This window comes from Osmerus eperlanus, chromosome 25 (genome assembly GCF_963692335.1).
Source record: "Osmerus eperlanus chromosome 25, fOsmEpe2.1, whole genome shotgun sequence".
NCBI classification, from domain to species: domain Eukaryota; kingdom Metazoa; phylum Chordata; class Actinopteri; order Osmeriformes; family Osmeridae; genus Osmerus; species Osmerus eperlanus.
The window spans coordinates 5698433-5721394 of NC_085042.1; the positions used below are offsets into that span (position 1 = coordinate 5698433).

At 45.7% G+C, this 22962-nt stretch overlaps 1 protein-coding gene across 1 annotated transcript in view; it reads right to left on the reverse strand.

Moving 5' to 3' along the window:
• The window catches only part of galnt9 (polypeptide N-acetylgalactosaminyltransferase 9), a 46826-nt gene that overhangs the window by 10263 nt on the left and 13601 nt on the right, over nt 1–22962 (reverse strand). Inside the window, exons 3-6 of the mRNA XM_062451744.1 lie at nt 20291–20457; nt 17391–17565; nt 11875–12072; nt 9315–9432 (exon numbers count right to left, since the gene is read on the reverse strand). Coding sequence (XP_062307728.1) covers nt 9315–9432; nt 11875–12072; nt 17391–17565; nt 20291–20457 — 658 coding nt within the window. The remainder of the gene's footprint in view (nt 1–9314; nt 9433–11874; nt 12073–17390; nt 17566–20290; nt 20458–22962) is intronic.

Below are 22962 nucleotides of genomic sequence, written 5' to 3' on the forward strand. Positions count from 1 at the left end.
ATTATTTTTGCTTACTTTCCTCCAGGTACACTCTAGCACTTTCAAGGATCATGGTGTTTAATTGAAATTAGTTTTACTACATGCTCTTCTGGTTCCACCCATTGGCACTTATTTGCTTTTCACAATGTATGCTTTATGTTTTGGCAACCCGCAATGTTTTCTCGTTGTTTATGATCATTGACCTATGCACTTTTTGTAAAGCTCTTTCTCGTAAGTCGCTTTGGACAAAAGCGTCTGCTAAATGACTAAAATGTAATGTAGCACTGTGGCTAAGTGGTTAACATGATCTTTGTGTCAGTGTCAATCACTTGGTGGACTTCTGGTCTGGGAATAGTACATATCACAGGTGCAGCACAATAACGCACACTTTAGCGACAGATTAGCATATAACTGTCAAAATACGACTTTTCTCTCCCTCCTCCATAATGTTTTCTGTCGTATCGGATGTAAACATTTCAGTTGTTGGATACTGCGTGTCAGCTTGCTAATCAGTAAGTCAAATCGAATAACTGAAGCAGTGTAAATTCTTCCCGAGAAGTAGGTCTACGAAATTAACTGAGACAAGATGTTTGAGTCACTAGGGCCCAAGCCATATGGCAAAGTGTGTCACGTTCTTGGAAATTCGAAAACAATGAAATATTAATCCAAGGCTCTATTATCATAATGCTCATGTGCGGCTACGCTGAGGTGTGTTTATGCCAGTGTGTGTTTAATTGAACGTTAATAAAAGACATTTGAAATGTTGGTCCTCTGATCCACTTCCAAGCGGTGAGACCTTCGCGGAGGGCCATTACTTCACACCCTCGGTCGTCGTCTCACTTGGCTGCTCTTCCGTTTGGTGAACCTCAGTAGCTTAAAAGCATCGTTTACTGCATGAACTGTGTTGATCCGGACTAAAGCAGTCCTTCCTCTCTTTCGAATGTGTATTCCGGGTTAATCTTATGAACAACCACCGTCATTTTGTCCACAACCATTTTTGACTAGTCTCACAGAAAGAACCACAAGATAGAACAAAGATGAGGAAGTACCTACAGTGTGCTGTTTATATGCGGTATAGATACAGTTGCTCTGCAAGTGCTTCAAGCGGCACCACAACCACACGAAAGACCTTCTCTATTTGTTTTCAAGAACGCATTTCTTGGAAGTATGTTCTGGAGTAGGTCCTCCCGTTGGCCCGAGGAGGTGAAAAGCTCCTCTTATGTTGCAGCCTAGCCTGCCACTGATAAGGGGTACAGAAGACGCGAGTGAGACTGCTCAAACAGTCCTGTTCTCTTCGGATGTGACATGTTTGGACACTCTGTGGGCAGTGTATCGGAAGAGTTGATAAAACACTTAGCGCACAGAGAGTTCAATTAGCCAGAGCGCTCCCTCTGCCCTCTCTCCATTAGCGGGCTGTTTGATGTTTTATCTGTCGATCTGAAATTGCTCCACTGTGTTTGTGGGATGGTTGATGTTGCTTGTCATTCCCATCTCCTACCAGTCCAAGCCACCCTCGTGCACCCCAGAGTAATAGCTAGATCATTGCAGGGATTTGCCAGATACAAACACCATCTTTAATCCGGCCAGAAATATTCGTCACTGGTGCCTATCAGCTATAACAAGCGATACGTGACAAGGTAGTCACTGTTGGTAATCCATTCCTAAAAGCTCAAAGGGATAGCTCGGTTGATTACAGACAAGGAATTGCTGGAGTTACCATTTATTTTCTATAAGGGATGTTTTCTCACTGGAATATCCAACAGTCTATTGATGAGGACGGTCTTCATCTGTGTGTGACGTTAATGTCATATGTTTACCTTAACTTTGATTGTCCCCGTTCCTGGGTGTGTGGGTGTGCGTAATTGTGAAGATGTTCTAAAGTGCAAATTACCTCGCCAAGGACTCGAAAACACGCGACGGCGGAGGCTGGGGAATATCGTCTTGATTAAACAGGCAGCGGCACGGAACACGCAGTCTGTGGGGACTGGGGGGGGTTTGTCTTTGGGCATCATCAGCCGCGATCTGACCTTTCCAACGGGCGACGGCTTCAGCCTCGGTAATGCCGAGCAGGAAACAGGTGGGCGCGCGCGGCACACTCCTGGCTTCTCATGTATGTCACGTTCCAGGTTGTCTTATCACGCTGACTCTCCCCTCCTATCTTCGGAGGCCTCAGCCGAAGTATTAGAAAAACAAATCAGACCAAATGCCTTATTTTCCCCCGGACACAAAAGGCATAATGATTATGTGATGATTAGTGCTGGGGCGGGAGACACAACACATGGATGACACGCTGAGCGAGCTTCGCCCCGGCAGCGCATTCTCCTCTTCTCGTTCCGGCGCAGCCAATTATTTCGATGCAGGTGTGATCATCTGGTCTGTCAAGCCAAGTTATGACACGTTTGGATGGAATTAATCAAACGCTTTGCAGTCGCAGCTTAAAGGCTGTTAGACTCATGATGATTATTGGTTCGAGACACAACCCAGTCCACTTAAGGCACAGGCATAACATAGCTGGGTGTTATTATCTTGTATTGTTATTGTTCATCTTTATTGATGCCAGGTTTCAAGCAAACAGATATTTTTTGCATTGGAGCCCTGCCTAAAATAGATATCATACACTGCATTGCCATATGCAGGATGTTTTCATATTCTGATATAAACCACAGGCCCATGACATTGCTCTTTCACAGGATCATCACCACAGCCACACTAGTTGGTTAACTGGAGCAGCACCCTTGTGGCGGTAACCTCCAGGGAATTCAGAAAATAACTGTAAAAACCCCCCTCCCAAACCAACTACTAGCCACAGTAAACAGGTTTGAACCTGAACTGTTGTACTGAAAAATCAATGCTGATGCACCCCCGTAGGAGAAAGGAAGACGATAGCTTTCCTTTCAAAACCGGAAAACGTATTGAACTCTCTACACCATGTCGTCAAAACAGAAGCTTCTTCCAGTGCCTTTGTTTCATGTGGCTCTCTAGTTCTCATATCCGCTTCCTAGTGGTCTCCGAAAATAACACTCACAAATGCATCCAGTCATATCTATCACCCGTCTATAGAGGGAAGAGGCAGGGGAAGATGAGGTCTGAGTATTGGGTCATGAATACCGTTTGGGATGATCTGAGGTTGCCTGGAGCATTGCAGAATTTAATATGACTGCTTCATCTAGCATGACAGCTGAGTGATTTGACAGACAGCATTGAAAATTGCCTGGCAGCTACTCCCTGAGTGTAACGGGTCGTCTGCAGGGTCTGGAACAGGAGCCTAGGGTCACCCACAGTTCATCCCTATGGATATCGGCTATTTCGTATGCCTGGCTGAGCCATTGGGAGCCCTCTCAAGCATGGCCTGAGGCTACCTTTGATTGGTTTTCACACCAAGTATATTACGGAGTGTTTTATTGTATATGGCGTGCAGGTAGCCCCACGGATAGGGTATTGGCAATGTTTTCCAGTATCTTGACTGACAGTCATTGAAATGAACTGCAACACTGCCGTCATTGCAAATGATATAACGGATCTGAGGTTTTGTCGAGTACATTTCAGTATCTTTGTCTGCTGTGTATTGGCGCCTGTTTGCCAGTCTAACTGCTATAGGAATCCATCCCCAGCTAAAGGATCCAAACCATCACCTGTCACATATTATGAGTGTGTCACCACATAAACAACTTGTTTCTAGCCCTGTCCCAACTTAGGGCCCACAGCCAGCATGACCAACCAGTATTTCCTTGTTGGCAGACAGTGCTGTAGAGTGCCCACATGTATGGTGTGCAACTAGGGACAATTCTTTTGAGTTTAAGCTGCAGTGCAGCAATATATGGACCTGCCTGGATTAAAGGCATTAGGCAGCCATATCCCTTAAAACCACAGAAGGTTTTCTCACAAAACCTGGGCCTAGTTGCTAATGTATAGCAGAGAAGAGATCTGTGCAATTAAACGAAGACAGCCTCGTGTCCATAGGGTTGTTCTAGCAGACGGAGTAACAAGCTTAGGATAATCAGCCGAGGCTGGGGAATCTTCTTAATTGATAGGTTCGCCTCTCTAGAACCCCGCGCCCCCGAGGGATATCTCTTTGAAACCAAATATCTAAAACGCTTGCTCGATTCAAAAGAAAAAACAACAAATGCTGATTTTAAACACAAAGGGGTAACCGCACATTCCCTCTCTGATGTGGTCGCACTGTCTCAGCCCTCACTGTGTTGAATTCCCTGTGACAGCATGTGGCTTTAAAGGCTGATTTCATCTCAGAGCCCTGCTGAGCAGTGTTGACACCTAGCAATCAAAGCACTGGTATTATCACGCTTAACAATTACATGCAGAAATGCTGATAAGGTTCTGTAGAAAGGGGCAAACAAAACAGTTAACAGTGTCATGGCTGCTGGAATAATGTTGCACTTCTGAATCTTTATCTTTTGCCATACTTTCTGTTTGCAGTTCGCATGTCGCTTTGGATAAAAGCATCTGATAAATGAATAAAATGTAAACGTATTGTAATAGGACAAAAACATTCCAATGTAAAGTGAAGCTTATACAATATAAATACTTGTACTGCAGAACCTTTATTTACAGAACGGTCTGTAAACAAACAAGGCACATTTTCTCGGAGTGTATACAATGCATGGTGTCAAACAGAATACCATAAAAGCTGAATAGGTAAACAACAAACAAGTAAAGACTCTCAGCACCAGAACCTTCTAGAATCTTCTGTTATCGGCATCAGCCTGAGCATCATTCAATCCGACTTCCATTCTTGTTTGTGCAAGTCAAGGGGTACAGTAAGCCCGGCGTTCAGGAGCGTTACTCTCAATGCGAGGATCATACAGCTCTCAGAACACAGTGACATACAGTAGTCACTGTGAATGCACAATCAGGAGTACAGAGCGCGTCTCCTAAGCCGTTCTGAACAACTTGAATACCCAAGAGGGAGGGACTGACGAAGGGACTGTAGCATCGTAGTTTGTTGCAGGAGTGTTGGTGTCAGTTAATCAGTCCACCCCCCCCTGCCAACCCCCCCCCCCCCCTCCCCTCCCCACGAGGATGTCTTAGAGATGACTGATGTTTCAAAGCAAAGTGTGCCGAGGGCTTTATCCTGCTGTGGGTATTAGCATCCTCTCCGGAGCCTCCCATCAAGTTCCTGCTCCTCTCCACCACATCTACAAAATGTACAGTTCAACCCAGGACATTTTTTGAAGCGAGGAATGCAGAGCTGCACGGCTTTGAACTCCAACGTCCACTGTCAAAGCTTCATTCAAAAGAGTGTTCCCTTTTATACTACCTGGATTAAGGTGACTGAAGTTGGCACCAAAAAAAAAAACCTGGTGTTTTGCTCAGTTACATAATCAAAATGTCACTTTTGACAACTAGGTCTGACAGTTTGAACAGTGGCAATTAACCTAAAAGCTGTTGAAGTTAATGAGAACAATGATCCACTGTAACATCTGCTTCTTGTGAAAGTTTGTCCAACTTATTGGCACAGGCGTCTTCAGAGAGAGTTTGATGCTAATTATCCGAACCATTTTTCCGTTGCTTAATGGGCTCTGCAAAGACAGAAGGATGTGAAACACACAATAGTTCTGAAATGATCTTAATTGCCTCGTCAATGTGTGTTTAAAGATAGTTGCGAAAGGGGGGCCCCTTTAATGAACTTTATGACTCGTGCAGATAATAGGTGAGCTGACAAGTCTGCCTAATTACATGTTCCTCTGGTCCTGATGGATAGAGGCTCTCGTTCTCTTTGGCAGCAGCCTATGTTCTGATCTCACAAACCCTTCGCAAACTCCAAAAGGCATTCAGGGATTTTCCAGGACTTGAGAATAAGCTGTATGCTGTTGTTTGGTGGGTATGAGGGTGGGGAGGATTCATAACACAATCTGTCTCCGCATAAATTAGACAGACAGATTGCTGTTGCTGCTGGTGCTGTGCAGATTGCTGATATGGACCTACTAAAGACGACACAAAATAGAAGATGGAATTGTCCATACTTAACATAAAAATAATATGATAATAAGCGTTATCACCACATGGTGCATGATATCTCTACTCTATCCTCCTCCTCCTGACTGGTCTGAGGTAAAACCGGAACAAATCAGTATATAACTCTAAGTCCATTAAGCCTCTCGAGATTGATTAGGACCCTATAATTAATGCATACACTGAAGAAGACAAACGCTTGATCGATACTGAACGGTCTCCCCCCATTGTCAGGCTAACACTGTACCTATCAATGGAGACCCCCCCCTCCTCCTCCCACGTCCTCTGGTGAAGGACTGTATTCTCAGGGAATTCATCATTCAGACGCTCCGGAGAGAGCTGGAGGAGGAGGAGAGGAGAACCCGTCTACAGACGACGACTAGAAAAAGACCCTGGGGTCTGCTGTCACATGACAGTGCTCTCCTCCCGGACCCCGTGAATACATTCTCGAGCGTCACGACGGATCTAGCGCGTCTCTCTTTCTACGCTTCCCTTCGGAGCTGTGTCACGGTGCGGTGGCGTCACACACTTCCTCCAGCTGCTACTGAATCCGTGGTTCGGAAGGCAGTGCGGGGGCTGGGCTCCAAGTGTGACCGGCAGAACCATCCCGTGATGGAAATGGCCTTGGCAGCGATTTTCAAGCGGCTGCTGGTGGTGGCGGTGAGGGCGATCACAGATGGTGGGAGGCCTAACATTGGGACGGCGGGGGCCCCCGGCGGCATGTGTCAAGGTGACTTCCTGTTTTCTGTGGATGCAGGTGGGAAGGGCTGGGAGAAACACACAGAGCCGCCCCCAGCCTCGCTCCCCCTTTTGATAATGATCCGGTTACTGTCTTCATTTGTCTTTCTTATCAGATGGGTGAAGCTCTCTGCATAGTGCAGAAATAGATAAGCGATACACAGAATCAAGCAGATCTGGAGTCTGCGTCTCTCTCCTCCCAGTATCCAGAAACTCTACTCTCAGAGTATGAGGAAGGAGGGAGAAACTGACTTTAATCAGCTTCTTACCTTTCTTTCCAACCGCAGTGCTTGGTGGAAAGTATAAGTCGATGGACAAATGCATGCGTGACGCAATAAAAATGTGTATTGACATCTGTGTCATTTTCATTCCTCTGCATTTTCATTTTGTTCCGTTTGCAAACTCAGCCTCATAGTAAGCAGTGTTTTAGGCTTTAGGAATCAGAACAGGCTGTTGCAGGAGCTCCAATTCATTTAAACCTTTAAAATGTTTTTGTTTGCAGAAAAAAAAGCGGTTGCTAAGTGATAAAACCATTCAACCTGTTTTCGTAAAACCCCTGATGATGCATGTTGCCCTCTCTCTGCGGTTCAGAGCTGGATCCATCTCTGCTGAAGGCTTTCCTCTCATGCCTTTCCCGCTTAATAATTCTACACATGAATACCTCTGACAAGAAGTTCCATGGTTTCTCAGATGTGAATCCTCTCCAGTGACATTATTCCTCTGACTGCATCACACTCGACACTACTGCGCTGCACGGCTGTCTGTTCAGAGAAGCACCCTTTTCCTGCACATCTTAACCTCCTTCATACTTAAAGAGGCAAGGGCCTGGGTGCCGAGGCAAGCCTTCTACACAAAGCTATACAAAAAGGCAGAACGCACAGTCAATTATACAGAAGCTATAACCTTCATATGTGAACTGTGCTTTTCATAGGGATCCACAGAGAAATGGGCCAGGACAGTGCTACTGAGAGCCACAGTGGCTAATTGTTAAACATGTTCCTGTCAATCAAACCTCTCCCAAATGGCCGCTCCTTGCATGCCCCACAATGAGCTGCCTCAGACAGGGTAACCTTAGAGAAATGATTGCCCTTATCTACCACGAGGCTTGATCTCTATTCCATTAACACCTGTGCTATGTTAATGGTCAAACTGACAGCTGGGGCTATTCTTAGTGGGTATTGTATGAGCTGCATTTGCTGAATAGCTAGCTTTGTGATGTGTACTCTTTCATTCACAGTTAGAATTGTATAGGGAGGCAGCATTTGAGCAGCTGATGTGTTCATAGGCAGACATTTTATGCTGTCGTTTGGGATGTGTTTTTTTGATGTCAGACCCTCTCCTGTCCTATGCTACTTCTCGGACAACCAATATGTCTAAACTGTTCAGTTCTTTGCAACACTGTAAGCTGGCAGACTGAGAAAAACACTTTTCAATAGGTTTCGTCTGAACTCAGCTTCATTCCCTTCGGAACCCACAGCGACACGGTTAGTTAACCATCAGCAGGCCTAATGAATAAGAAAACCTATTCTAACCTTGAAAACAACAGTTGGTGCTGGAATACATCACATTATACAATGACCAATAGCATCAATAAGAAAGTGTTTTGTTTGCTGGTAGCCTAATCAGCAATGTTGAGACACAATTGCAAAGTGTGTGCATGTGTCTTATTAACTGGAAAATCCGAGCTATTGAAGCAACGTTAGCCTAGTCCATTTGGAGTTATGAGGGCATTGAAACAGTCATCACCCGCTATAAACGTCTGCTGAAACCATAAAGGGTTGACGCGATCTATAAATCCTGACCTACGCCTTCGTATGTTCAGAAGAGCTTTTCAAACGCAAGGAAACCCGTTCTGAAGTGCCGTTAAAGTCGTTTCAAGATTCGCAAATGGATGTGACGACAAGGGCCAATGAAGGTGGGATCTTTCAAGCATTTCTCATTTCCAATAAGCCAAGAGTGAGTCTAGATTTAAGAGTGGTTCCACTTGACTGGAGAGAAACATTTTCTGAATTTAAACGCTAGCCAATTCTTCACCAAGCCTCTCCGCTCACATCAAGCGTTAAATTTAACTCAAAGCCGCGGCAAAGAGATTTACATTTTCCGTATATACCGGCTTTAAAGCATTTGGGTTGACTGAAGATGTGCATTAAGGGTTTTCTCCGGCCATCTAAGAATCATATTTCTAACATTAGAAAGTTTAAATGCCGCTCTGTTGACGCCTCTGGGTTTTGTTTCTTAAGATGTAGCCCTTAGGCTAGAAAACATGTTATTTCTTTTTAATTTTTTACATTTAAAAAGTCATTCTAAAGCTTGTATATAAGATTTTCTGAATCCTTATTTCCACCAGGACTTTTCCACTGCTCCTCCTCCCACCTGATATTGGATTTGTAATTACTGCTTTTGTAATTCTCCACACTAGTCTTTTCACTTGGCAACCACAGCTCAAGCCTTCATTTAGAAATCCAACTTTCCCTTCGGCACTGCTCCCATATATGTCTTTCACGAGTGAGAACTTTTTCAAAAAGAAGTTCTTCGAGTCTACAGTAAACTAGAGCACAAAAGTAGTTTCCTAGTTGTTTTTTGTTGTTACCAGGGAGACAGAGCTTTAGAGTCATTCCAGTACTCACCCTCATGCCCAGTTCGATGTTCTCTGCCCCATAGACCTCCATCCCAGGATCAAGCAAGCCAATCTCTCCGAAGTATTCCCTGTCCACCACAAAGGAGCAGCCAATCATGGCGGGCGTTCTAGAAGAAGAGTGGGCATTTTATTAGTGTTGTTGTTTGCAGAAACGGGGTAAGCGGCAGCTGTGAGCTGGCGCAGACGTCCTTGGTAAATATAGATGACTCGGGGAAGCAGAGGGCTGCCCCTAAGAGAAGACACGGGCAGAGCAGGACTGTGACGGCCTGGGGAGAATGTGCCACTCAACACCAGTCTGTTCTCTCAAGGTCTCTGAAGACCTTGTTTAATTCCAGGCCTCTTCTACCCCAGGCCTGCTTTTAATGGGCTTAACCATGGCAGGAAAAAGGCCTTGGGATGTCTGAGAATTTCTTTTGGAGACCAGTATATTCAAATATAAGTGAACTATGTGATGAATTAGAGTTAAAAGGCACTTTTGAGTGGAGTCAGTAGACAGCTGCTATGTAATGCAGTGTGGAGCCTGCAGCAAGGATAGCATACATTAAGTTAAGGCATAGTAGGAAGTGTATTGAGGCCACTTTATATGCACCTTGAAGGAATAGTTAGAGAAAAAACTGGACATTTTAGAAACTAAGCAGTGAGCCATTGACACCACTTAAACTGTGTAGTAAAATGTGATCAAAAGAAAGATTGTTTGGGTTAGGGCAAGTTATAATTATGATATTGTTTGTATTTGGCTTCTAGGTCATAATAATTGTGTATGCCTGCAGTTCTGTTTAAGCGGTATTTGGAGGCCAATGAGATTAAAAAATGCACAAAGGTAAACAAGCACTCAGACACAACCACACACACACACACACACACACACCCACATACTCACACACACACACACACACACACAATCCCCCACGCGCACAAAAAATGCAGCCACACTAAAAGCACAACTTCAGCATGGATAAATCCAACCCCAAAAAAACGCATGGTCACCCCGGACAAGCACTCGGTAGCTGCCAAAATAGTTCTCTTTGTCAACAGACAGATTTAATCCCCCTATGTATGCATGGTGCTATGGTGCTATGCACCCCTGCTTGGAACTCTTTCTGGCACTTTCATCCCTTTATCTTTGGGGAAAAAAACCCAGACAAAATCGTATTTTTATTCATGGTGCCGAGACAACTGACAGAGCAGGCATCAGTCTCGGCTTTGAACAGCCGTGGCCTTCTATTGTTGATGGGCAGAAAGCTGGAGGAAACAAGGGATGAATGATTTCCAATAGAGATCCTCCCACAGCCGACACACTCCAGATGCCCCTTGAGGCGCTCTGTCCATTTCCTGCAAAGTGTCAATAATGAGACTGCAAACAGCGCCACGGCACTCATTCCTCATTGGCGCTCATTCTTTTGCGGTTTCCGACACACTCTACCTGACTTAGATAAGGATTTGTAGGAAGAAACAGGAAGAACACCTCAGCGTGGGGAGAAGACGGCGGTTTTAAGTGAAAGTAAGTATGGTGTATTTGAATGCAGAGCAGATACAGTTACTCTGGCTAGTAAGTAAGTAAGTAAGTAAGTAAGACTTTATTTATATAGCACATTTCATACAAGAATTGTAGCTCAAGGTGCTTTACATAAAATCAATAAAAACGATAATACAAGTGATAAAAGTAATAATTAAAATAGCAAATTATAAAAACAATAATATAACTAATAAAAGTAAAAAGTAAAACCCTTCTGAGATAAAATTACTTAAATGCTTCGGTAAAAAGGTAGGTTTTAAGCTGTGATAGTGATGAGCAAAGGGGTGTGCGCTTGTAGTTAAGTTATCAGAGCGCTCTCGTTTAAGTCTTCCTCAGAGTAGAACGCTCGTGTGGACGTCCCTATTGGTTGGCTCCTGACACTTGGTGAAATTTCAATCAAGAGCTTGTACTCTTTCAAGCCCAAACTAAAAAAAGAAATGTGTCCCATAAGTTGAGTTGTCACATCCAGTCTTCAGACAACAGGTTTATGAATTAGCAATATGATCATACTGCTGCTTGTCTCTCCAGGAAATATGTTGCCATGACCTTGCCGGAGCCAAACAGCTGTCGAGAGAAATATGTGTCCATTTCCGTGAAATATGATACTGCATGATAATCAAGAACATCTCAAAATGATGGAAAACATGATTTACCTGAACGTACATTACAATAGCCACATTTATTCTAGGATTTGACATGTTAAAGGTCATCGACAGCACACCAGTGTGTGGACTTACGATTCTGTATGTGGTACCCGTAAACGATATGCAATTACACTAATGACATGTCATCGCAGCGGTCTCCTGTGTACAGGCTGACATAGATATTAACATATTCATCAGGTAATTAGACACTTTTTCATAGAACTGTTGACTCATGTCTTTCAGCCGGCACACGCACCCATCAAGCCCGGGGTTTGACAGGTCCGAACATGAATAAGTCATAAGCCGGGGGCCGTCCCTATCCATATTTCAAACGTCCTCATCTATAATGGAGCGGGTGGGGGTGGGGGGGCGGGGGGGGGGAAGCTCACCTGATGGGTGCCGTTTCGTCGCCCTTGTCCAGCCACTCCTGGGGGGGGCGGATGTACATGCACCAGAGGCCCCAGTTGTAGCCGTGCGCGCTGTTGGCGTACTGCTGCACCTCGAACGTGTTGTACTTGATGTTGTCGATGGTCGGGAGGATGATTCGCCGGTGGTCGTCCTTTATTCGGCTCAGAACGGGCTCGGCCCTTTGGAAGAGAAAAACGCAGAGGAGGCAGAGATGTTATCTGTGTTCTCGGCGAACGTCATGTTCACGTCAAACTGCGGGATGCCGGGGGCGCGAGACTTAGGGGAGAGTAAGGGGGAAATAAACAGATAGATGAAAACCAATTCTCCGGGTGGAAACGAGCCACTACGTCTCATGTGCCCCGACTGTCAGCCACCACGAGCCTGTCACCCCACGTCAACACTGGCTCTTGCTCCAGGCGTGCTCCGCTTGGCACATTCTCTCTCAGAGTACATCAAGCGGAGAGCTGATCATCCCGCCGGTGTCCCTTGGTCATTGGAGTTCTAGGCCACAGAGTCGAGTTTAGCTTTGTTTTCTTCCAGTCCTTTTGGCCTCAGGCATGAATACTGATACTTTTATGAGGCTACAGTAAATAAGAAGTGGTGTCAATGTCAATATTCCCACTCTTATTGACAACCTCTGGCGTGTATGTATGTATGTATGTCTGGTGTGTGTGTGAGAGAGTTTGCATGGTGGTGACTGCTCACACGTAGCATACATATGTAGCTATAGCTACCTATCATAATTACAATACAGTAGCTACATTGTTTGGTATCCCATCTAAATAGGAGACTGCAATTTGGAACCTCAGAATGAGTGCTGGAGATATAGATATAATTTAAGGACAACTATTATCTCTCTACTTTTCAACCTACTCAAGTCTCAAATGTTATTTTAAAACCATTTTACTCAATACACTGTCTTTGTGTCCAAAACTCCTCCACGTCTTTAAAACATACAACCTTTCATCTCCTAAAAGCAGCATAATTCCGTATCACATTAAAGCAACAAGTGCTTGGGGTCACTTCCACATGGAGCTTCAAATGATTTTGCCAGTTAAGAAACCTGACAGTCGCGACACATCGGAAAAAGGCCATCATTTAATGGTGACGGGGTTGTAAAAAGAACTCTGGGTCTCATTCCAAAAGATGGCTGATGCAAGGTCGATGCCTTACCCCACTTTGAGGGTATAATGACTGTGAGAGAAAAAAAACGTGGTCGAATGTCATCCTGAATAGTCTGTCATTAGAAAGATGGTGTGGGTCCACCGCACTGTGTGTTGATCTTGGTTGACAAATCCGAGTTGCGAGGCTTTGACCGAGAGGTTTCTCTGCTCTCCCAGTACCAAGAGGTTTTTAGGTTTTTCGGTCCGAGAATGGCTGCCTATCATATCCTGAGTATGCCTTGTGTATTTCAACCTGGATGCCATACGTATTCCCTAACCTTGAGCCCCCTTATCCCCCCCGCCACCCTCATCCTACACCCCCATCCCACACACAGACACACACACCAACACTCCAGGCATTCCTTTCCCTGGCCTTGAGAGCTTAGCCTAGCCCCCGAGTAAGCTAGCAGCACACTCCCTGTCCAGGCAGGCTTTCCCTTAGGGGGGCCATGTTGATGAAATCGTTCTGAGGAGCGGAGACACGGGGAGGGATCCGGGGTGACTGATGAGCCCTGTCATTTCCCCCGTCATTCTGTATGCACACCACCAGACGGGTTAGCCACCCACATCTGTCCAAATTCAATTAGATTTCATATTCAAATGATATTTTTCCTCCTCAGCTGTGACACACAATGGCGTGAATCTGTAGTGATAGTGGGTCTTACCATTAGGCCTGCTAGACTTGTATCTCATTACTGCACTGGGTAAGAAATCTCAGCTCTGTGATTTGGATAAATCAGAGTATTGGAAGATTGTGTCACTCTAATATGATATGTGCACGTTTCATCGCAGCCTGAGCAAACAGGCGTGTGTTAACTAACTGGCCCGTCATATATCTGGATCACCATCTCGCTCATCTCAATTTCTGTGTATTTGACTCCTGACTGCCGTCTTCTGAGAGGCCTTCCCTATCTGCCCTACCTTTGTCCTTTGCACAGAGTCTAGCAAGGCCTTTGAGATTACAAGCCAATATTTTCCAGATTAATGGGATTCCTGTGTGACACATCTTGAACTGCAAACGTTTCTCAAACACACATTTATCAGATAATGGGATCTAGTTTCTTTCACTACCATGCCAAAGGAAGACAGGACCCCAAGTACCTAAAATAGGATCTTCAATTCCTTTTTGGGGGGCTAAATGCATCTGAACATGCGAGTTTTCAATGCAGAAAGTCATAGGATTCTATTGACATGCAGTGGCTTCGGTTTAGGAGCAAATTATACAACATGAGATTTTATATGCAAGCTCACACACATTTGTACGTTAGAGAGAGGCTGTGTGTGGAGCTGTGAAAGTCATCTAAGCCTCCTATGCCTCGAGCCTTTTTCAGGAACATTAAAACTGTATGCATCGTCCTGTGAGTCAAATACTGGTCTTGAGGGCTGTTTCTCTGAATAGCAAATGTTAAGCGTAAGATCCTTTGAAACAAACATTTGGCTGAAATGTACATTTTAGAAGCAAGAATAGTTTTTATCTGTAACCGTTTACCGAATGTGAGATTTGTTTTACCATTTAACTTTTCATAAAGCGGGATATGTAAGAGGTGTACAGGTAGCCTAAATGGCATGTCTGTGTTTTGGGATGTTGACCACTTTTCCAGGATGGAAACACACCCATCAGCACTGAGCCATGACTTGTTTCAGCAAAGGAAAGGTTTCAAAGCACGTCAATGACCAGACATGCTCAGCTCTTTTCAATGTAGCTTTGCTAGCAACTGTTCTGCATCTGTTACAGGCAATGCTCCCGATATCCTTTAAAAAGGATTCAAGATTTGTCTTTTTTTATTTTTTATTACAGCATTTAAAACCATTAAGAGATAATTGTTTGGGGAGCTTGTTTCCTCTACCAGTGTAAAAGTGTTAGTTGAAGGTGTGTTGGAGTTATCAATGAACTGACATTCTGAGCCATTGTGTATTTCACTAGCCCTTGTGGATAGATGGACACTTATCATCCCACACAAATGTAACAAGCACTCTGCTAATGATCATCATTAATCATGAATAACCGGACACAGCAATGGTGTTGATTTCTAAACCAAATAAATATCAGTTTATCTCCAGGTCTTCCTGTTGGGACCTCAGTTCAAGAGGCATAGGTGTTCATTACTGCATCCTTCCATTTCACGTGCTTCTTCTCAGAACAGAGATATTGTAATGTAGCTTAGCACCGCTGTGGCTCTAGCCACAGTGAATGGATGCACCTTTTCATGGGATTTGTAAGGATGCATGCTGCCTTAAGAGATAATGGATTGAGTACATTTATATGCTAAACAAATTCTAATTAAAATCATTACAATTCAACCCAGCTGTTCCCCAGATGCAAAACTCTTGGTTAAAACGATTACAAGACTCTCAATGTATAACATGCTCAACAGAAATATCAAAACATGGTCCAAAAGAGGATAATTTCATTCCATATTTCCGGTGATATATACGCTGAGGAAAACAATGCCAACTCAATACACGTGATATCAGACGTAGGCTTGCTCTTCCTGGCTCAGAGTCCTGGCATCCTGCATGCTCTGACAGTTCCCCCAAGGTCGTTTGTGTGGGCCTCGTGACTCCCTCCAGAGAAACCATCCATCTCACTTATCAGTGTATGTGCCATAGTGCATAATCGTATGAGGATGGATGGGTTGCCTCACTTACTGTAACAAATGGGCATACAGTATACCTGCACCTTGGGCTACACTGCAGAACTAGGCTATCTCAATAAAAGCGCTGCATAACCAAAGCGTGCACATGCACAGGCTTAAACAAACTCACGCCCGCGCCAACACGACACCGAAAACCGAACACCAAACGTTGTGGCGTCAAGGAGCTTTCCCTCGGCCATGTCTTAATATTCCTGCCGCCTACTCTGAGGGAGTCGTGAGGACGGAACACCACGGGAGGAGTTTCCGCTCGTGGATCTTCCAAATGCGCCCTGATGTAAAACAAGCGCGAGGCTGCGCTGAACAAAGGAGCCGGGTTATGCAGGAAGGCCTGTGATGAGTGCGTGACTCACGGCGACAGGTAAATCAACTCGAAAGGAAATGCGGAGAGAAAGTGGCATGTAAAACAGGAAGGGAGTAGGGTGTGTGGAGGGGGGGTGGGGGAAACATCTAAAAGAGAGCACTTTCCACAGCGCTGAAGGGGTTGTCGAGGGGGCAGAAAGCACGTCCATATTTGAAAAGGAACAGATGGAGGCACAGATGAGGGAACCACCAAGGTATCAATTATCATCAGCTACCCCCGTCCGGATACTTCCCTGCCCCTCAGTGGAGTAGGCTGTGGCAGAGTCTGGGTTTGAAGTGCCCATTAGGCCCAACTAACGACCCCCCCTGAGGGAGGATCTAGAAAACTGTACGTGAGGCATAAGGAGTCAAAGGGACAAGTAAAAAAAACTGTCCAATCTGATTCAAACGGACTACCCGTGTTCACATTTTTTAGGCATGACCTTGCATTTTACAAACAAGGGGCAGAGACCTTTACAGCTTTGATCTTGATGTCATCTGGTCCAGTCATGTCCCGTCCATCAGTGTATTCAGTAGGTTCTTGAAAAACCCTATCTGTTGCCACTATAAGTCACAATAGTAATCATATTTCAGTAAAAGTCTGTGTTGGTGCTAAGCCTGATGCCGTGGCAAAGCCCTGTAGGTGGTTGAGCTAGGCAGTGAGACAATTTATAATCCAAATGTTTCTCTAACCCCCCCTCCCCCCACCACCCTCTCCCCCCTCCTCCCCCTCGACCAGGCAAGGAACGAAGAACCCTCCGTCTTCAAAAGCTGACAGAATGACAGCCTCAAATTAGGTGCCAATTACAAGTGCCTGAGTGATTTGTTTGGTGGTAAATGTGAGTGTCAGACAGACATTGGGCTGAGACCCCCCAAAGTAATTTCATAACGCTTAGAAGCTCGCAGCCTGAGGGAAAACAATGTGGCAAACACAACATTAGACTTTTTCGCGACTTTAATTGTCTTTCAGCAAACAACCGTGTTTGGAATTGGCTTATGTTGATGTGGGATGCCGGTAACCAGCGAGTGTAATCTCAACCACAATGTCTCTCCTAGACTGATTATCATTCACAGTTAAAGAGTAGTAGACCAGCAGTGGAGCCCCAGGGAAGGCTGGGAATTGAGGGAGGCGGGGGTCATTTCCACGCCGAAATGTGCCGTCTAAGGTTGTTATGTCCATGCACTGCACGGCTGGCACTTTATTAAACTGTTTTACACAAACGAGCATGTGTCATGGATAATGATGAATCTACTCCCAATCCATGCAAAAGAGGAACCACCACCAAGCGAAAAGGAGAGATAGGGCATCTTGTTAAAACCGATCGGAGCCGTACTCACCAGGCAGTGTTGAACTCCACATGAGCGTCGAAAAACCCCACAACTGCCGCCGTGGCCGCGTTCCAGCCGTGGATCCTGGCTCTGATGAGGCCCTCTCTCTTACTGTTCCGCACGATCTTAACCAGGCCTGGGTAGCGCTTGTTCACATACTGTTCTAGGTTGAACTTCAGATCAACTGTAAAAAAAAAAAGAAAAAAAAAAGGAATCAATGGTGAAGCAAACAGAAAGTAAAATCGAACAGAAAACAACAACAAAGACCTGTTACGACATATCAAATGATTTCCAACTGGGCCATGTGGCGCAGAACACGGCTGACCTTATTCATTCTGCACCGTAAAGATTTTCTCTTTTTTAAACTCAAGAATGAGGCTTCTCGCTTTATTTACAGAAAACACACCGTTAGCTGTAAACAACGAGTTCCATGAGTTTCCATGTGTGGAGGATGGATGATATTTTGACGTTGTTCCCTCCAGGATGCTAAGTGCTCTACTTTTGAATGTGGGGGGAGAACAATGGCACTTTCCAAGCAAGTGCAGCTTCAGAACTACATCATTGCCGGGACCCGACAAAGGGCTTTCAGCCATTAATCTACTCCAAGAAGAAAAACAACGCCTGAATCTGTGCATTTCTAACACAGTACATGTTGGCTTTCGGAGTGGAGTCAGAGTTCTGAGTTCAAGTCAGACTCTAAGTTATTCACAAAGTAAGAGAGTTGGGAGAAAGAACCCCCTATTTCTCAAGCAAACTTACAGGCTACATTATTCAACCGGGTATATTCCAGATCCAGGTAAGGTGTCTCTGTGTACCGGGCGTCTTTGCATTGAGGCATCTGGGGTTAAGGTGTCTGGGTATGATTTGTGAGCAGACAGGGAACTGTGGACACACTGAGGCAGCTAAAAAATGATGAAACCCAACAGAGTGCAGTAATTGTGTGGCCTGCGCAAGGAAGAGATGGGTGTGGCTTCCCTCTGATCCTCTGCAAACAAATAGAAAGTTGGAAAGCAACTGTGCCAGGGAATTATGGACCAAGGAATTCGTTTTATTGGATTGGCAGTGCAACACTGAAAAGAATAAATAACTATCCATCATACTATGAATATGACATTTTGCTGTGTTGGGCATATGCGGTACGGAGCTATAGAATCCAAGTGTGAGGATGGGGACTGTGGGAACTCAAACTGGGTGAGTGAGGAGAGGAAGTGACCTTACATTACATTTAATCAAGTTTGAAGACAATTCTTATGTAAATTTGCTCCTGTTACCAGTGCAGTTTAATGTTTAATGTTATCCAATTAAAATACACCTGAGTTGCTATGTTATGTGCACGTTATGGCCCGCGGAAGGTGCAAGAACATTGAATGAAGACCGGGTACATTGGTATTGTCGTTATGACTCGATAGTTTCTTCTATCCGTTAGATATGTACAGCAGGGCTCCAGACTGAAAAAATAGGAGTTTAAATGAGAGTGGTTATATTTAATGACCAGTAATGATCAAGTTCTCTACAGCATCTTCACTGTGTTCAATATGGCCTCTGTTTAATAGATCCAATTGTCGTTACATGAATCGTTAGCTCATGCTAACAGCATGACACAGTACTGAATTCGAAAGGACCATTGAGCATTTCCTTGTGGCGTTCCTGCGTACCCCCAGTGGCCGGGGCTGCAACTGCAACACGATACACCGAGCAGAAGCTCATCAAGGACGGCATGAATCCTGCCAGGCTCCCTCCGCGGAGCCTCTGAAAATAAACCTCTCAACCACCAATAAATGTCACTCCGGGTCCCAGCGAAGGATATGTGTCACGGAGACAAGGCCAACATGCTTCCTCAGAGGGGGGATTCATTATTCACGAGTGATCCTCGCCCCTACCTCCAGTCATGTCACACAGCCTCGCCCCAAATGAGAAGAGACGGCCATAGCCAGCCAGAAAAGGTCAAGCCTGCATGTTAATAGTGTAATATCAGTACGAGGAGCCGGAAGACGCATCCGCACAAATTACCGTCACCCAATCACAAGCCTCCTGAGAGAGAGAAAAAAAGGGGGGGGGGGGCGTGGTGGACGAGGGGGCGGCTTCTGCTGTGCAGGCAAACTGCTGCCATTTTTGCCTCCTCATTGGCTCTAAATAGTTGCCTATTTAAGCCCCTCTACAGGGAGAGGGAGCGTGCCAATGTTGACTCTCACCCGGCCCCCTTTCAGTATGTTATTTATGCGCCTCTGTTCTCCGCCAGCGGAGGAGGGGGAGGGGGGGGGTTGATTTGCTAGGCCCAGGCCCCTGTGCCAAATGATGGAGGGCCAAGTGTCAGCCGGAATCTAGTTCATCGTCCCCCCCGTCTGAACCAGACGGGCTTCTGGGAAAAGGAGGCTTGGACGCCACAGGCCATGCAGGTGTGGAAGCTTCCCTGAATTCTCCATTGGCGTCGTCCTGCGTTACCGTGGAGATTGTGTACGCAGAGTCTCGGCAGAGGACGGAGCAGATCCTCCACCTTTTTTTCCAGTTGCTATTTATAAAGGTGTGACCATGTTGAAGAGCCGGCCCTAGAGGGCTCGATAATCTCCAACACCTCTCTCTTTCCTCCTTGTGACTGGTACCTTCGTCGTGGCGCTGAGCTCGCGTTGGGGTACGCACTCACGCACACAGACTGTTTATGTGTGCAGAAATCTTTGTCTCACGTTAAAGAGCCCTGGTAATCAGGTTAAGCTGATCTGACACGTTGCCACGTGTGACAGACTAACCTCCTCCACAATCACGTGAAGCGTTTCTCACTTTGCAGCCCTTCACACTTAGACAATGATGCAGCGGGGGGTCAGGGGCTGGTGGAGGTAGAATACAGGAGAACGTAACCAGGCCGTAAAGGTCTAAGTAGGGGGGAGTTTTTATTATTATTTTATATGTCTCACCATTGTCACTGTTGTCATCTACCAGGATGATTTCCTTGAGGAGGTGGGCTGGGGTGCGGTTGACCACGCTGTGCACCGACCGCAGGATGACCGAGAGAGCCTCGTTCACAAAGATGAACACAACCGCAATCTGAGGGAGATCCTCTTGATAGGTCAACTGCTTGCATCTGAGGGGGGAAAGGAGGAGAGGAAAAAAGGCAGGCGTTAAGAACAATGGTGGAGCGATTGAATGGTTCTCAAAATTAGTTCTGCCATTCAGTCAAAGTGATCAATCACCTTGTTTGTTTGGTTCCAAATTAAACCCGACACACTACATTAACCCTTGTGCTGCCTTCGGGTCACATGACCCAAAGGTTCATAACGAACCATTGTTGTGTTTACCCAATTTTACCCAATACAAAAACAAATAAAAATAATTTTCTTTTAACCTTTGCAATGTGGGGGGTCTGAGACAGCCCATCAGTTAAAAGAAAATGCTTCACTTTGTTTTTGTATGAGGTAAATTTGTCGCAATACGACGGTGGGTCACAATGACTGATGGGTCGGAATGACCCGAAGATAACACAAGGGTTAAATATGACGTGATGTCTGTCTAGGTGTACATAACAATAACACTTTTTTGTATATTATAAAAGGTGTCTGCACAGTGAGTGGATGGTGTGTGAAAACCTTACTCATCTACTACAGTTCAAAGAGAAAAAGAAAAAGAACTTGTGTTTGCGGAGTCGTAGCGGCACTGTGTGATCCTGGGCAGCAGCATGCAGCCGGCAGAGTGTGTGTTAGCTGGAGGTGACAGAGGCAACCGACAGATGAGGCATGAAGACCAAGGGTGGGAAAGATTCCAGGACGGTTCTCTTTCCTCCTCTGCCTCCATTTCCTGTCTCCTCCTCTGCCTCTGATCTCCTCTCTCTCCTCCTCTGCCTCTATCTCCTCTCTTTCCTCCTCTGCCTCTATCTCCTCTCTCTCCTCCTCTGCCTCTGATCTCCTCTCTCTCCTCCTCTGCCTCTGATCTCCTGTCTCTCCTCCTCTGCCTCTATCTCCTCTCTTTCCTCATCTGCCTCTATCTCCTCTCTCTCCTCCTCTGCCTCTGATCTCCTCTCTCTCCTCCTCTGCCTCTGATCTCCTGTCTCTCCTCCTCTGCCTCTATCTCCTCTCTTTCCTCATCTGCCTCTATCTCCTCTCTCTCCTCCTCTGCCTCTGATCTCCTGTCTCTCCGCCTCTGATCTCCTCTCTCCTCCTCTGCCTCTATCTCCTCTCTTTCCTCATCTGCCTCTATCTCCTGTCTCTCATCCTCTGCCTCTGATCTCCCCTCTCTCCTCCTCTGCCTCTATCTCCTCTCTCTCGTCCTCTGCCTCTGATTTTCTGTCGCTCCTCCTCTGCCTCTATCTCCTCTCTTTCCTCCTCTGCCTCTATCTCCTCTCTCTCCTCCTCTGCCTCTGATCTCATGTCTCTCCGCCTCTGATCTCCTCTCTCCTCCTCTGCCTCTGATCTCCCCTCTCTCCTCCTCTGCCTCTATCTCCTGTCTCTCCTCCTCTGCCTCTATCTCCTCTCTCTCCTCCTCTGCGTCTGATCTCCTGTCTCTCCTCCTCTGCCTCTGATCTCCCCTCTCTCCTCCTCTGCTTCTATCTCCTGTCTCTCCTCCTCTGCCTCTGATCTCTCACTACGCCTCTTTCTCTTTTGTCTCCCCTCTCTGTTCCCTCTCCTCTCCTCTGTATCTCTCCTCCATCCTCATTCTCCTCAGCCCAGTGGCTCTCTCTGGAGGGAGACCCCCACCCCCTCTTCGCCCTCTTAAATGGCAGCGTTCTGGTGCCAATGATTACGGGTCTTTTTCTACTATGGACGCCATGGTAACAGCATCTGTGCAGCAGTGATTGGAATCCGATTTCATGTTGCCATTTTCAATGACCCAGTTAATGGATTGAACAGCACATGCAAATGCACCAGCGGACACACACACACACAATCACACGTGCACACGCACGCATACACACACACATGCATGCACACACTTACACACGCTCCTGCACACAAAATCAGACTCAGATTGTGTGCTGTGAAGCTACATAAGCACAAGCAACATATTTTACATAACGCTGGTAATGTTGTTCTTCCAGTCTGCGTGATTGGACCCTCCCCCCTTCCCATTCACTGGAGCACAGGTTTAAAGATGGCAGCTTTTGGTCACACTGTAGCTGCATGATTCCTATAGCAACCTCCAGCTCACATGATGTTTTCTCAAGCATTCCCCAACGCTCAAAGTCACTGCCGCAATGACAACTAAATTAAATTACTCCCCTATTGTCACTTTTCTCTTCTCCTGTTTCTTGTATTCTGCACTGAATCAGATTATTTGGTAATGTCAATTAGGTGTCAATCCTAACAACTGTGTTTCAATTTGACAAAATATTTTACCCATATAAGGTTTAAAACCGGCAGAAATGTATTCTGCACCTTTGCCTTTTCTTTCAAAGAAGGCAAGTCTTGGAATAGGCATCTTGCTCCAGCTCAGTATTGGACGGTGCACAACTGTGCTCATCTGAGGAGATAACAGGATTGTCTGGCTTGGTGTGGGGCAGGGTCGGACTGGCCGTCGGGAGAGTCGGGAGATTTCCCGAACGTCTGGTCAAAGGCGCCACGGCATATGCAAAAAAAAAATATATAATAATAATACA